Source organism: Alosa sapidissima, chromosome 20 (assembly GCF_018492685.1).
Source record: "Alosa sapidissima isolate fAloSap1 chromosome 20, fAloSap1.pri, whole genome shotgun sequence".
Classification (NCBI taxonomy): domain Eukaryota; kingdom Metazoa; phylum Chordata; class Actinopteri; order Clupeiformes; family Clupeidae; genus Alosa; species Alosa sapidissima.
The window spans coordinates 8894047-8910846 of NC_055976.1; the positions used below are offsets into that span (position 1 = coordinate 8894047).

Genomic DNA, 16800 nt, shown 5'->3' on the forward strand with positions numbered 1-16800 from the left:
GTGGTTTTTGGGGCCAATCACATTGAACCATGCGCTAGAAAAACACGCCTTCCATCACGGCCTGTCTAATCACATAGTTGTTATTCATAAGAGGGCGTTTGAGTGCCTTTGTCGGGTCATTACAAGCACAAAACACTCCCTGCCGTGGGTCGTGACGTATACTCGGATGCGGACAGCGACGCAGGGCTGGGTTTCCATTTTCGCTTCGAGTTTCGGGCGGAACAACAATATGGAGCCGGAGATGGAAGACAAAACGTTGGAGCTAATGGTAAGCAGTCAATTCACAGTAGACAATCTTACTAAACACATTCGTTTTTCGGTTGTTTATAAATATCACCATTGATTCTAATGTCAACGTACTTCAATGAGCGCCAAAACGGAGTCGACATTCCGTGACGTTAGACGTTATTGGAAAGGACAGGGAAATCAGTGAGACCAAGCTAGACAAATAATGTCAACGCCAGTTTCAGGCCCGGAAAAGTATTTTTCGTTCATTACAGTTGTTTATTTTCCGAATTCACAATGAACGCATCATACATATGTCAAGGTGGATGTGTCAATAGTTAGATAAATGTTGGTTGTCAATAATTAGCGAAAATGACAGAAATTGAGGGAGCGTCTAGTCATTGCAGTACCGCTGCGCCATTTGGCCCTGCTGTAGCATAACGTTAGCTAGCCACTTCTGTTATTAGCCTCATGTCTAGCGAGCTTGTGATGGGAATGTAGTTGCTTTAGCCACTGGCCTCGTCGAGTCAAGGGTTATCACTAACACATTAATGTTTTCCTAGTATATGTGCTCATCAAGCCCTATATGAAAGTACGGTTTCTGAAACACCTCGCAAACGTGAGATGGAGTTTTTATTGCTGCGTAGAAGGAAGTGTCCACAGCTAACAGTAGCCCGTAGGCTAACTGCTAGTTAGCTAGCTAGCTGAAGTGGTGATTTCACTTGCCCCCCCTTTGATATTATAATGTCAATTATAGGTATGTAGCAGTGATGTATGAAATGTATTTAAACACATGTTGAAAATACCAATGAATATAATGAACTGTCATTTCACAATTTTAACTCTGTGCAAGTGGTAACGTTATTAGCTTTAACTTCTGTATTGGAGCTTACCCTCATTATTTATCGAAGGTTGACAGCCAGTTGACATTAATGCTAGGAATAAACACGTAGGCTATAGCATTCGTTTACCCCCAAGCAACTCGTTTGAAAATGTCGCATTGTTTAAAAATGTTGCTTGGTGTACAGTCGAGTAATGATTACATTGTTACTGAAGATTTAACTGTAACAAGGCGAGTAATGGTTACATTGTTACTGAAGATTTTGTCTGGTAATTCTGATAATTCTCTCAACATGTCATGCTGTCTTATTCTCACTGTTATCCAGTTTACGCCGAGCTGAATATAGTATCTATGTCAATATTAGATGTAAAAAAAAAAACATGACTGACTTAGTCACATCCTCCTTCCTGGCATTCTGTTTAAAACACACACACGTTTAAGTTTATTCTAACGAAACTATGAACTGTGCCCTGATAAAGATTAACCTATGTAAAGAAACCTACGCCATAATACCACACAACTAAAGTCTACTTAATGCTGGGATTTCAAACCATGGGTGCGATTCTGTTTGTTTTATTTGTACTTTGGCTCACCCAAGAGCATGTGTCAAATCCCAAAGTGGAATAACCTCTATGCAGTATACTGTTCTACAGTACACTTCATATTTGATCAGGCTGATTGTACCCATCCTCTCACAACTTTACCCACCCCATATCTTAACAATGCTTCTGTCTTTAATGTATGTGCCTTTGCACTGTTTGTGACTGCGTCCATGTGTGTTTGTTTATTATGCGAGAGTATGTGTGTGTGTTTGTGCGCTAACTGTGTGTGTGTGTGTGTGTGTGTTTGGCTCTAATACAGGTTTTTCCCTCACTTCCCACACTTAACTCCTTTCCGCTCTTCTCCTCCTTGGCCCCCACATATTTGCCTCACTCCGTTTATCCTCTTTTGTTCTCTCAATTCTCCCTCACCCCTTCTCTTTAATCTGGTTCACCCCTTCTCTGCCCATCTCTCTCTCTCTCGCTCTCTTCCTTTCACTCTGAATTCTTTTCTCTTACAACTGTCTCACATGGTCACTCAACTGCTTCTTGTTCCTGTTCCTGTCCCTTTCCTGCTCTCCTGCCCCCTCCCCAACTCCCCTCTTTCTCTCTCTCCTTCACTCTCTCTCTCTCTCTCTCTCTTTCTCTCTCTCTCTCTTTCCCTCTCTCACAGTGCTCTGTGCCTCGCTCTCTCTGGCTGGGCTGCTCCTCGGTGGCAGAGAGTTTGTGTGCACTCAGGTGCCTGCAGAGCCTCCCCTCCTCCCGGGCCCACAACCAGGTTCTGCTCTCCTCCTCTTAAAAATCACCCACCCCTCCCATCTCCTCTCCATCACCTCCTCTGTTCCTAGTGCTGTGTCTCTCCAACCCCACCACACTCACCCTCCCACCCCACCACAACCCCTGTGCAACACCACTCCAGCCCCCCCACCCTTTTTTTTTGTTGCAGGAGGCCGGTTCCTCCGGCTCCTGTTTTTGATTGGTGATACAGGCCTAGTGCTCGTTCCTTCGGCAAGCTCGCTCTCTCGCTAGCACTCTCCTTCTCCCCTCTTCTCTCTTTTATGGGTGCTACATCAGAATAATTATTTAATATGTCGCTGTAGTCAGCAGAGGAGAGTTGAACTGCAATGTTTTAGAGAGAGTCGGGGGGGGGGGGGCTTTCAATCATAAACCTCCTTAGTGGCATCTGAAAAACATATTTCACATCAGCAGCTTTCAAATAGATTTTTAAAAAAATGGACCCTCTGCCCCTTAAACAATAATATATGAAGCTGCCATGTTGAGTGTGAAATCCACTGGGAAGTCCTGGTTGGCTTTGCTCGTTCAGGTGGCCTGCCGTCTCACCGCCTTATCTGGGTGTGGCTCGGCACGTTCGCTCTGACGGCGCGTGGGCGGAGTGTCTGCGTGGCCCACTCACTATCCTGAGAACGAGGAGACACACTGCCTGCTCATCTGGCCTTACTAGTTGCCTGCCTGCCTTCCTTCCTTCCTTGTCTGTGTGCCTGCGTTCAAATGATGCTGCTTGTCTCCTTCGGCTGCTTTTTAGTGCTTGCTGCCCAGTCTTGCTTGCTTGCCTGCTTACTTGTTTTGTGTGTTTCTTTTAACCTCCTGTCTGCGTCTCGTGTCCTTGTGATTTCTCTCTCTCTCTGTGTGTGTGTGTGTGTGTGTTTGTTTACCTTCACCCAACACTTGACAGCACCTTTCATCAACCTGCTGATCAGTTCTGAATGTCCAGTGTTTCCATGATGGTCTTTTGCAAACATTTCCTGTACTGTGTGTGTGTGAAGGACATAGCCTACAATTCTACAGCATACAGTGTTTACTCTGGGCTAGGTTTTATGTGGAACTACACCAGCAGGTTTGTGTGTGTGTGTGAGCGAGAGAGCAGTTGAAGGTGGGAAGGGAAGTTAGGAAAAAGATATTTTGGTTTGGGGACTCGGGAGAGATCATATCTCTCTCCGGGCGGAAGAGACTAACGGCAACAGGACTTGACGTTCCGCATAGTGTCAGACACGACGCAGCCCAGGATGCAACCTGATTATCATCATTCCCAAGAATCCAATTTGTGAATTATGAGTAGCAACAGATCGGAGCAGGCCGGATGCTCAGGATGTTGAGGACTGAGCTAATGCGTCCGGATCACATTCTTCAAAGAGCTAGCCTGAGTCTTCCAAGTGTATTCTCAGCTTGTGAGCCTTGAGAACAACATCTGCATTCTATTCATCTTCGACATGTAGGCCTAATAGCTTAGCTTAGCTATTGATCTAGGCCCTAGCCATGATCTAGTGCCTAGGGTTAAATTATTAAACGTTTTCCTCATGTAGGCAGGATTTTTTTTTTTTTTTTTTTTTTTCAGTGGCGATCCTGCCAAACTTGTCATGGTCAAACCTTTAGGGAGGGCAAACATATGCAGTGTGGTGGTGATGAGCTAGGTATCAAATTAAGAGTCTATGATTGCGAGGTGGAAATGACAGATGGCCCTTTTAGTAATGTTGAGAATGCTCAACATTAACCCCCCCCCCCCCCCCCACACACACACACACACCCTCTGTAAATGTTCACGCTGCCATTTCATCTCATGCAGTGTGTTCCGGCTGTGTTCTCTGCTTGAGTCTTGTGGTGATTAGTGAGGGTCAGACCTCTGCTGCCTCGTTACCAGCTCTCCCACACGAGCTCATCCAAGGTCACCCCTTTCTCAGATCAGCTCTCCAGCATTTGCATGCTTTTGGAACATAGGTTTCAGACCGGTCACGGCAGACCCACACACACACACACACACACCAAAGCCCCCTGGAAATGCACAATCGACTTAAATTGGGGTTTATTATTATTTGTGTGCAGCAGTCACCCATCTTGTATGCAAGACTAGTTTGCGTAGGGTTATTTTCAGGTTTGTTCATGCTCTAGACTCTAGACCTCTTGGGTTTGCTCAGACTAGCCCTGCCCTGTCCCGTCACCACCTCTTAACAACGTTGTGGATGAGTGAGCTGTAGTGACCCTCTCCCTGGACCCAACGAAGGCCTTGTATTTGTGGTTCACCGCTGGCTTTGTATCCATTCCTTTTTGCCTGTTGTAATGTCCCCCCCCCCCCCTTATCTATCTGTCTCTTGTTAGTGTCCTCTTACACTGATGTCCCAGTAGCTTGTAGCGACTCCTCCCTTATCTCCTCTCCTCCCCTCCCTTCTCCTCTCCTCCCTTATCTCCTCTCCTCTCCTCCCTTCTTCTCTCCTCTCTCCATATCTGTCCTATGCAGATGCCCTACGTGCTTGTCCGGTCTCACTCAGTCTGTGTTTTGTGTGTGTGTGTTTTTTTTTCTTTCTCTCTCCTCCCTTTGCGTCTCTGCATAGAATATGACGGTTATGGAGCCTCAGAATAATCACTCAGATGAGCTTTCGCCAAAGAAGACCACAGTGTTCAAGGTGAGTCTCTCGTGTGTGTGTGTGTGTGTGCGCACAAACGTGCATGCATATATTACAAATTATATGCACCATGCATTGTCACGTTAAACGAATGTCACATTTTGGGATTTGTGTTTTTGGACAGCGAAGAGTATTGTTGTAGTAAAACTCCTCTCTTTACCTTGCGTCCGGCAGCTCGGTAACGGAGTGGTCTCGGCCTCACGGAAGCGGCCGTCGCAGTGCAACTTTGACAAGGAGAAGGACGTGTGCATCCAGCTGTTTGACCAGTGGTCGGAGGGTGACCAGGTAGAGTTTGTGGAGCACCTCATCTCACGGATGTGCCACTACCAGCACGGACACATCAACTCCTACCTCAAGCCCATGCTCCAGAGGGACTTCATCACAGCGCTGCCAGGTACACACGCACACACGCACGCGCACACACATGCACGCACACAGAGAAACAGAAAAAGATACATAGATCTTTATTGTCATTGTATGCGATACAACGAAACTTCTATTGGAGCGATCCTCTCCAAATAGCAACATAGAGTAAAGATATATACACATTCTCACCCAAGCACATCTCACACATACACATTTATCTCGCACATACACATTCATTCCATGTTCTCAAATAAATAGCTAAAAAAAACAGTAAACACAGCAGTTATTGCACAGAGTTTGGCTTGTACACACACACACACACACACACACGCAGAGAAACAGGCAAAGTTGTATGCAACAGCTTCACACATGAGCTCGACCTCAGAGACTGCACACACAGACATATAAATCCATTCTTCAAATTCTACCTCAAGGCCATGCTGCTGTGGTAGCTTGTAACACACACATTTCACACATTTGCTCTCACTCTTACACACACACACGCATGCACACAAACACACACAAGCGCGCACGCACACACTCTTTCCAACCCCATTAAAACCATGCTCCCCTATGTGTCACAGCATGTAACATAATCTCCACATTCCCTCTGCTGCTTGAGGGTTTTAGTAAACTCTCTAACCCCCTCCATAGACCCGGCAGCACTGAGGATGAAGCTCACTTAGATTCAGAGGTCAGCCCCAGCTATAGGATACATTCCCTGGGATCACAGCCACAGTCAGCCACACAAAAGTGCCTTGCCGAATCAGTGCTGTGAATGGACCTCTTTGCTTTGATGTGCTTACATGCTGGTCTTCCATTCAGAAGTAGTATTGTTACATCTCTGCTTTAAGTTTACACAGTACAGATTAACTTAAACTTTGGCTGGTTGGTTGTGGTGAAGATGTTCTTGTAACATTTAAATCCTTCTCTAAGGGGTACAGGGAACTGTGGGATTACAATGAAACATTCAGTTCAGATTGTTTTGTCCCCTTGCATGCCACTTGTATCTGTAATGTTAACTGTATCACCAGTCACTTTTCCTTACCACTCATCTTGACCGCAGCCCGAGGTCTGGACCACATAGCGGAGAACATCCTGTCGTTCCTGGATGCGCGCTCGCTGTGCTCGGCCGAGCTGGTGTGTAAGGAGTGGCAACGGGTCATCTCCGAGGGCATGCTGTGGAAGAAGCTCATCGAGCGCATGGTCCGCACCGACCCGCTATGGAAGGGCCTCTCCGAAAGACACCAGTGGTGAGGGGGACCACCGTCCACTGTGCACTACAGTTGGCTGCCCAGCTGCAGGAGACCCTGCCTCTGTTGGCCACAGAGGGGTTGGGTTGGGGAGGGGTTGAATGGGTTGTGCTGATACAGGGGTTTTCAAGCAGAGCAGGAGCAGGTCTGGTCATGCAGGACTGCACGGATGTGACCTCCACATATCGTCAGTCAGGGGTAAAAAGTAATGTATCAAAAATGAACCTGATTTACAAAGACATTAACCTGCCTATTTTATGGTTGATGGTATATGTTAGCCTTTATGTAAGGTATAATGGATGACAAGGCATTTGAGTATCAGCAGTTTAATGCACGTTTGAGATGGTAACTTCTGATACTCGAATGCTGTGGAGTCCATTATCCCACTTATACCACTGTTGCCACACTTGCGTTGTGTTAATTTTCTAATATAAGTTCTGCCTTTTGATCTCTAAAACTGTTTTGTTTGTAGAACTATGTACTGCCACACATTCTCATTTCTCAGTTTTTAGGGCAAACTGCCATTACTAGCTTTAAATGGAAACATTAGTTCCATCTGTCTCGTTGCTGAGCTAGCATATCCCAAGATTCTGTTGAGTCTTAGCTTTGTAAAATCACTGTTGTACTTATTCCAAAATGCAGTGCATCTCAAAGCCATCGCAGTCAAACGTTACAATTTTTCTATCCTCAAAACATCTGTCCGATCGCTAACTCTTTTGCGATGTGATGGTTCATTTCAACTGCACAATGAGTTTGGTGAAGTGATATACAAGCCTAATGTGGCATAAAAACTCGAACTACTTCATAGGTGTGCAAATATCTGAAAGTTAATTGATATTATAAAGAGTGCATCACAATAGAAAAATTCAACAAAGCAGTGCTATTGATAATAGACAAATAATGGCTCTAATGGTGTCCAAGACTTTGTGCTGCTCATGTTTTTTACTTGAACTTGTAACTAGGCGGCTAGTTGTGGCATTATTGACTCTTGGGACTTAAGAAGGCACCCAGAAATGTATTTATCATCACAAGACTGACTGAATTGATGTGATTGGTTGCTTTCTCTTGTCCGTCACCAGGGAGAAGTACCTTTTTAAGAACCGCACAGTAGAAGTCCCGCCCAACTCCTACTACCACTCACTTTATCCTAAAATCATCCAGGACATAGAGGTGAGTGTCTGTTTCTCCACACACTCACACACACACACACACATCAATAAACATGCACATAGACATTCACTCACACACACATATATATCTCTAAAGTTAATGTTGTTCTCTCTTGTCCTCAGACCATTGAGGCAAACTGGCGGTGTGGAAGGCACAACCTGCAGAGGATCCAGTGCCGCTCAGAGAACAGTAAGGGGGTCTACTGCCTTCAGTATGACGACGAGAAGATCATCAGCGGCCTACGAGACAACTCCATAAAGGTGCGTGTGTGTGTGTTTGTGTGTGTGTTGGGAGAGAGAGGGAGAGTTGCTATCTGCCAGGAGATCCCAGGTGTAGGTGGTAATAATTCATAGTTGGTGATTATTGTTTTTTGATGTAATGAAGCATTTCCTCCTTCCATCTCTATCTCGCTACCTCTACATCCCTCAGATCTGGGATAAGCAGTCCCTGGAGTGTCTGAAGATTCTGACGGGTCACACGGGCTCGGTCCTGTGTCTGCAGTATGATGAGCGGGTCATTGTCACAGGCTCCTCCGACTCCACCGTCAGGTGGGTGGACACGTGCACTGATGTGCCCTCACTCACATGCACACACACTCCTTTTCTGTCATATAGTTTTCGTGTGTGTGTGTCAGTGTGTGTGCGTTGGCATTAAGTACCCACTTTCACTCTGAGCATTCACACACACTAGGGGATATAAATGCTCTGTTTATATCTCTAGTGTTTGTTTGTTTGTTTGTTTGTTTGAGGCCTCCCTTGCTGTCTCTAGACTGTATGCATTTGTGTGCTCTGGCTGACATCATGAATTTAGCATTTTCTGACTTAGCCTAATATTTGTCCTGGACAAACTCCCTGAACAATCCAAAACGAGATGACCCTGACCTCAGAAAACATTAACAACTCTCTTGGCGTGAGTGTGTGTGTGTGTGTGTGTGTGTGTGAGAGTGTGAGTGTTAGAGAGGGAGCATAAGACCTTGTAACATCAATCAAGTACGGCCGAGAGCAGCAGTGACACCAAGGCCTTTAAAACTGCACATTGGACTCTGTTCTGCTCTCGCTGGGAAATCTCCACGGAAAGGCTGACTTCACTTCCTGAGCCAGTGCTATGACAGGCAGGCAGATGTGTATGGCCCAAGTGTCATGTTTTCCAGTGTGTGTGTGCGAATATGTGTTTGTGTCAGTGTGCTCGTATGTGTGTGTATGCTAATGGGGTGTGTGTGTGTGTGTGTGTGTGTGTGCGTGCGCGCGCTTCAATTCACACATCTTTCTTGATGCTTCTCATCTTCCCCGCACCAGTGCCAACACAAATCTGTGTTTTGAATTTTCCCCCCTCGTTAATAGGTGTAGAATTAAATTCGATCCCCCCGTCAGCAGGGCTTAGCTGACACTAGGTGGCAGCACACACAAGCTTCTGTTTACAGCCTGTAATGGAAAGAGCATTAGCATCATGTTCTGACTTAAGTAGGCGCTTTGAAGCCCTCTCTCAGGGGGTTATTAAGCTAACTCGCTCAGACGTGGAGGAAGTGCATTAACATTTCGCTCAGTCGGACTTGCTCTTACTTTCCGTCTTTCCCTCTCTCTGTTTTGCTACCTCTCTTTTCACACTCCCTGTTTTTTCACCGCTCACCCTTTCATATGCTCTCACTTGCTCTTGAAGTGCGTCTTTATTATTTTTCCCTTTCTTTCTTCCCCTCTCTCTCTCTCTCTCTCTCTCTCTCTCTCTGTCTTTTTACTTTTTGCGTCTTTTTATTTATTTTATTTATTTATTATTATTTATTTATTTCCTTTTGTCTCTTGTTCTTGACTTTGTTCTTTCTTTCTGTTATTGTTGTTCTGTTTCAGTCTTGTTTGTTTGTTTGTTTGTTTGTTTCCTTCTTTCTTTCTTTCTCACTGACCGATTCTCTCTCTCCCCCCCTCTCTGGTGTCCTGCAGGGTGTGGGACGTGACCTCAGGCGAGGTGCTAAACACGCTCATCCACCACAACGAGGCGGTGCTGCACCTGCGCTTCTGCAACGGTCTGATGGTGACGTGCTCGAAGGACCGCTCCATCGCCGTGTGGGACATGGCCTCGCCCACCGACATCAGCCTGCGCCGCGTGCTGGTGGGCCACCGCGCCGCCGTCAACGTGGTCGACTTCGACGACAAGTACATCGTCTCCGCCTCGGGCGACCGCACCATCAAGGTGAGCCAGAGGGAGAGGGGGTGGATGGGAAGTGTAGGCGCATAACCTGAGTCAGTGAGTCGCTGGAAGTCTGCGAGTATGTAGAAGGGAGAAGTACATTTAGAGGATTCGACTTGATGTCGCCGCCTGCAGCCGTCTTAAGCTGACTGCATAACGTGATTATTTCTGAGATTCTGATACGTTTTTAACCATCACGTATGCACAGATCCGATTTGAAAACCATAATCACGTTATGCAGTCAGCTTAAGACTGCTGCAGGCGGCTACATCAAGTCGAATCCCCCTATTGCCTCCACCTCGGGTGACCCCCGTCATTAATGTGAGTGGAAGGTTGGAGGGTGAGGGGGTTGAATGGAGAATCTAGGTGTACATCTGAGGGGCTGCTGAGAAGCAGACTGGAGAAGGCAACGCGTCTGTGCAATACAACTATTAACTTATGCAAAGTGCGGCCTTTTTTCCTTTCTTTTGTGGGGTCCATGTTTGTCATAAGAATGTTGGTATGCAGTGAGTTACACACCTCTACGGCTGTGCATCTCAGTATGGTAGTCCTAGCAGCTAGCAGTGGCAGACATTGAGTTTCCAGGAATCACTATTGAAATCCCCTCATACAGTATGCTGTGAGTTATTGTGAATAAAATAACCAAACTAACTGCCATGACTTGGTTTGCTTTTATTGAACAGTGTGAGGAAGTTTAATAAGTGAGAAACAGGCCCATGTTTGACATAGCTGGCAGTTTTTCTCTACTGTTAGTTCACCATTCGCACGGTGGAGAACCGCATGTTTAAAAGTACTATTCAAAAAGGAGGAAAAAAGCATAACATTTTCAGTGTTGGTTTTAAGAACTTCATGCCAAGAGGGGGGCATGGGTAACATGCAACAGGAAGGTGTCCGTTTTTTTTTTCTTTTTTCCCTCCCCCTTCTTCCAAGCCGAAATTCATCCGGAACATCATTTATTATCTGAAAAAAAGGAGAAAAGAAAAGAACTCCAAACAATCGCGGGCCAGAACACGGCGTCTTGATGTGTTCCATGCGGGGCGCATGGGAACCTCTGGAGTTTGATCGGGCCACGTCGGGTCGGCATGAATAAAACATCACAAGAACAATACCCTCCCTGTGTGCGTGTCCCGGCTGGGCTGGTCTTGTAATATCACTCAGCGGCCGGCCAGGCCAAGAGGGCCAGTAGGCTGGCCTGTGTTGGTTGGCAGGGCTGTGGACTCGACAGTTTCTTTTTTCTTTTTTTTTTCCCCCTCTTCGCTCTCTCCCTGTTTGGCTTTTGGGTCGAGGGACATTCGCTGGAGACCCTGATCCATCTCATGTTACGAAAAGCCATCCTGTTCAGGTCTCCTTGATATTGGACTTTTCAAAAACAATGGTCGTGTTGGGGTTTGATTTAATTAGGACTGTTATGACTGTAATGTGGGCAGCATGTTAATGTGTGTGTGTGTGTGTGTGTGTGTGTGTGTGTGTGTGTGTGTAGGTGTGGAGCACCAGCACGTGTGAGTTTGTGCGCACACTGAACGGCCACAAACGAGGCATCGCCTGTCTGCAGTACCGTGATCGGCTTGTGGTCAGTGGCTCCTCGGACAACACCATCAGGTATGTGTGTTTTTTGGAGGGAACTCGTTGTTGAGCTCTGGTTTTGTGTGGTGTGTGTGAGTACATGGTGCTGGTGTGGTTGAAATCTTCTGAAGACTGTTCTTGCATATGATTGGATCAGTGTCCTCATGTGTCCCTCATTCTCTCTCTATCTAGGCTGTGGGATATAGAGTGCGGGGCGTGTTTGCGTGTGCTGGAGGGCCATGAGGAGCTGGTTCGCTGCATTCGCTTCGACAACAAGCGCATCGTCAGCGGAGCATACGACGGGTCAGCAACACTCCCATCTGTGTGTCTTGGCACGCACACACACACAAAATATGTCCCTCTTTCTTTCGCACACTCTCAACTCAAGTTTTGCTTACGGTTGCATGCTTGTCCATTCTGTCTCTGCAGTAAAATTAAAGTTTGGGACTTACAAGCTGCGCTGGACCCCCGGGCGCCTGCCAGTACTCTCTGCCTGCGTACACTAGTGGTAAGTGTGTGTGTTTCAACAAACACTGGGACTTTACTGTATACTTCATGCAGAAGAAATCTCATCCAATAAGCCGGGTGAAGGCCTGCATTTTCCAAGTGCCAGTGCTCTTTGGCAGAGTCTGCCCCGTGCAGAGATGATGTTACATAGCAGTTTCAGTGAAACTGGTTTCTGCCCTCTGCCCAGCCAGGTGATTTAAAACCAGATTAGAGCACAAGCCAATTCCCCCCTCAATTCCCATGTAGCCCTGAGGTAAACAAGAGCTTGCGCGCTCTCTGTAAGGGAAGAATCATTCTGTTGTGGTGGTGGTGGTGGGGAGGACGCCGCGGCTCCCGTTTCTAATTCCTGTTGTCATGGTGACCTGGCAGGAGCACTCGGGCCGCGTGTTCCGGCTCCAGTTCGACGAGTTTCAGATCATCAGCAGCTCCCATGACGACACCATCCTCATCTGGGACTTCCTCAACGTGTCGGCCAACGGGCAGTCGGAGGGCCGGTCGCCCTCCCGCACCTACACGTACATCTCCAGATAGCAGGTATGCACGCCCTCGGACGGGATGGGCTTGCTAAGGCACCCTTTGGTGCACACACACACACACACACACACACACACACACACGCCCCTTCAATCAAGACCATGTTATCAGTCAATCCCACTACACATACACACACGAGACAAGATGGAGTACATACAGCAGTTTGTATCCCCTTTACTCTAAAATGACGAAAGGTGTCAAATAAAAATTGTGTTGACAATACATTTATTTGACACTTTTTGTCAAACTTGTGCACCCACATATGCCTGTTCGTGAGTCTACTCCTTCAGCCGTGTGTGTGTGTGTGTGTTATCATTAAGACTAAGACTACTGCGCTGCACACCAGTGCTGACCCATTCCAATGTAAAGTTTGTCCCTAGATGGAAATAGCCTACTGGTTAGCGCTTCGGACTTGTGACCGGAGGGTTGCCAGTTCGAACCCCGACCAGTAGAAAGCGGCTGAAGTGCCTTTGAGCAAGGCACCTAACCCCTCACTGCTCCCCGAGCGCCGCTGTTGATGCAGGCAGCTTACAGTACACTGTGTGCCGAGTGTGTTTCACTAATTCACGGATTGGGATAAATGCAGAGACCAAATTTCCCTCAAGGGATCAAAAGAGTATGTATACTTATACTTCTGAGTATCCCACTGACCGGTTTAATGTATAGTCTACTCATCCTTACATTTTCCACATGGATTGCTCTCTGGTGGTGGAGAAAGACCAAAGTTCTTTGAGTGCCTCAGTCCTCCACAGTTGTACAGAGTACGTGTCTTAATTTACGACCACTCTGAGACCTCTGATATGCGCCTCTACTCATTCATAATAGAACATCCTCCATTGCCTGAAACACGTGACTCCCAACTGAAGCCATCTGCCCATAGTATCTGCAGATTCAGCTTGAGGCCAAGACACAACAAGATCCCTTCGTCAGTCATTATAGTGTTTTTGTGCATTCCACATATTGCCTACAACATACACGGAGCTGTGAATCATTTCAAGATATATATCCCATGAGCTCATCAAGGCTGGCCTACGTACTTGCTGTATCCAGTGAACATGCAGTTGAAATTCTACACCACATAACACAATAGCTCCGAGCTACTGTGCAAAATTCATATAGAAACGTTGTCATTGATGAATCACCTCACAGGTTTAATCTCAGGCCAGTGAATGGGGGAAAACACACACACACACACACACACACACTCTCATAGGACAATCTTTTGGCTTCAATGCTGCAGAGTATGAAACGAGATATGAAAATGCATGTTATCCCTGCATGTTTTATTGATGTTGGTTGTGCTTTGAGCCTACTACACCGCTTGCTAGTTTTCATTTAACATGAGCTTTGCTCTAGGCTGTCTGCTGCAGTATTAGATTGCTTTTCTGGCATCATTTTACAGTTTTCTGTAGGACAGCGAAGGAATCTGTATTGAGATACAAGGGGAGTAATGTTAAAGGAAGGACCTTTTTAACAGGGTCTTAAATTGACCACCATTTACAACCCCATATAGCACTGCAGAGGTCAAATGATGGTCCTGGTGTCTGTGGTGAGGCACCATATGGACTGAGCAAGGTCATCCCAAGAACCCTATAAAAATACCTGTGGTTTCACCGACTGCATCATAATCCACATGTGCGGTCAGCACTGGTGTCTAGTGTGGTGACCTCAGTAGAGAACATATAACTTTCCGCAGATGCCTACACCGCTTCCTTATCTCTGACTCTCACTCTCACACACACACACACACACACACTCACTATCTGCATGGTGTGTGATCTGGTCGGTCTTCTTTTCCTCCAGGTGCCTCTCCTCTGTGGCAGTGTGTCCTGGGAAAGCTGAGAGCTGATTGGCTGTGGCTGGCCCAGACAGGAGCCCAGGGACCCTCCTCTTCCTCCTGATCATCCTCCTCCTCACTGCTGTGCATTCATCCTCGTGGTGGCTCCTCAATCCGAAACGGCACTTTACGAACGCTGACCTGTACTTTCAACCTTTAACTCCCCCCCCCGATCACTATTGGAGCACAGCCCTCGATGTAAATCGTGTTTAAGCCAGCTCTATTTAAACAAAAGTCCTGAAAAGCACATACTTGCACCCCCCCAACCACTAGCCTTCCCCAGTTCTCGGGAAGGGGTTCTTATTCTAAGTCCAGCCTGTTGGGTCCTAAACGTAGAGGTGCCACTGTAGATAAGATAATAAGCTTAGCATTAACTTAAACAGCATCCAAGTTCCAAGTTCTCCCACTACTTATCACTTAACAGGGCACGAGCCATATTGTAGAGGCGTTTGTCCTTTGCATTCTCTCACACTCTATTCCACTGCGCTCCCCATCCCTTTTTTTTTTTTTTCTTCCTCGTTTTGTCTTTTTTTTTTTTCTTTTTTTTTTTTTTCATGGACAGGACTGTTGCACGCTCACAGATGGACACGCGACACAACCGCACGTCAGAGAAAGAGACTCTGTGCAAGCCTCAGGAAATGAGGACCCGATTGGTTGGTTGGTTGGTTGGTTGGGTTGAGTGAGTGATTTGATGGACGGATTCACAAATAGGATGACTGTTTGTGAGGAGCGGGTGAGGAAGTAGGGAAATGGAGGAAACTGAGTCTTTCTCCGTTGGCGCCTCGCCCCCCTCCCCCCCCCCCCCCCCCCCTCGCTCCCCTTCTCTCTGTGCGTTTGGGGCCGGGGAAAGCCGACACTCCCTGCGGCAGCCTTCTCTCCAGGGCGAGGGACATACGGACTGCTAGCGGGACTTGTCCATGGACAAGCCTGCAGCAATGAACTGCAGTGGCCGACTTCAGGTGGGGGGTGTGTGCCCCTCACCATGTCTCGTGACTTTGTTTGTTTGTCTGTGTGTAAGTTTTGTGTTTGGTTTTTTTTTTTTTTTTTTTTGTTTAATTTTATTTTTCATCAAGGAGATTGCTGTGCATGTGAGGCCAAAGGGAGAACCAGTTTCCTGCCAAGCCTCTTTGATTTCTTCTCTTCTTTTGTAACTGCCTATTACTTTTCATATTGTTTTCCCTCATATTCCACCCTTTTTAAATTGGACAAGTCATTTCTTTCTTGGTGAGATTGTGCTAGACATTGTAATTCTCTTCATTCAGTGTCAATTGTTTCTCTCTCTCTCTCTCTCTCTCTCTCTCTCTCTCTCTCTCTCTCTCTCTCTCTCTCTCTCTCTCTCTCTCTCTCTCTCTCTCTCTCTCTCTCTCTCTCTCTCTCTCTCTCTCTCTCTCTCTCTGGTTTGCCTGTACTTGCCTGCTTTTTTTCTTTTGTTCTAACAGTCCTGTGTCTTGAAACTGAGTTAGCTGTAAACAGAACTGTCTTGTCAAAAACTGTGTTGTATATTAAAATGATTTTTTTAAAAGATGGAAAAAAATTATTGTGAATAAAACACTTTACTGTGGAAGAGTGTTGTCATATAATCTGTGTGTGTGTGTGCGCTATGCCTGAGATGACTTATGTGTGTCTCTCTGTGACATTAGTCTGTACGCGATCTTGTGTGTTTTTTTTTTTTTTTTTCTCCATTGGGGTTGTCGAATATTGACCGGAAGAAATATGCGAATGTAAACTTATTTGTTAAGCTGAGTGAAATCATCGATTTGTGTATTTGTATGCGATGGGGCTCAGTGTGGTGTTAAATGAATGAACCAGCACAACTGCTCAAACATGACCAGCCGCCGCCACCTCCACAGCCTTTTCACAACAGCTGGTCCGTCTTAATTACCCTGTTCCAAAACGCTTCAACAGATAGCACACCTAGCCTACCTTTTACAGCTAAAAGTCCTGTCAAAAGAACATGAACAGTATACAATCTAAGTGTCTGTATGGCCAAACCTTGCTCTCTGCCGTGCTTGTCTTTTGTCCACCAGATGGTGCTAGAACCTCAGTTTTTAAATATATTAGGCATGTCTAGAGCATTTGAGTCAAACCAAGGCCTTGCATGCCTGAGCAGAGCTGGACTGTTTACTCTCAAGGGCATCTAGCATTTTGAAGATATTAGCGTCCAAAGCCATATGTTTTTTCGAGATGTCTGTATCGATTCCCATAATGACTGAAATAAAGACCTGAACGTGGGAGATAGCCTGGTTGCTCTCGACTTCTTTTGTGAATGAGTGGCCTATGGTTGACTGGCACCGGTTGTGGTCTTGGCACTGTCGGCGCATTTTAAGATTTGCAGGCTGTGCTGTGCGGTGCTAGTGCAGTTTTGTGTCAC

The 16800-nt window shown here is 46.4% G+C and overlaps 1 protein-coding gene across 2 annotated transcripts; it reads left to right on the top strand.

The window, feature by feature from the left end:
• The first annotated feature begins 116 nt into the window (after positions 1–116).
• Positions 117–16667, top strand: fbxw11a (F-box and WD repeat domain containing 11a). 2 transcript variants are annotated; one of them, XM_042075596.1, is made up of 13 exons: positions 117–268; positions 4950–5021; positions 5196–5415; positions 6454–6640; positions 7720–7810; positions 7933–8070; positions 8240–8358; positions 9742–9991; positions 11469–11587; positions 11744–11854; positions 11981–12059; positions 12428–12592; positions 14396–16667. In XM_042075596.1, the coding sequence occupies exons 1-12, from the start codon at positions 167–169 to the stop codon at positions 12587–12589; spliced, it is 1650 nt and encodes a 549-aa protein (XP_041931530.1). In that variant the 5' UTR covers positions 117–166; the 3' UTR covers positions 12590–12592; positions 14396–16667. The 2 variants fall into 2 exon arrangements, with proteins under 2 accessions (XP_041931530.1, XP_041931531.1); XM_042075597.1 differs by lacking the exon at positions 117–268 and adding an exon at positions 2276–2383.
• The last annotated feature ends 133 nt before the right edge of the window (positions 16668–16800 follow it).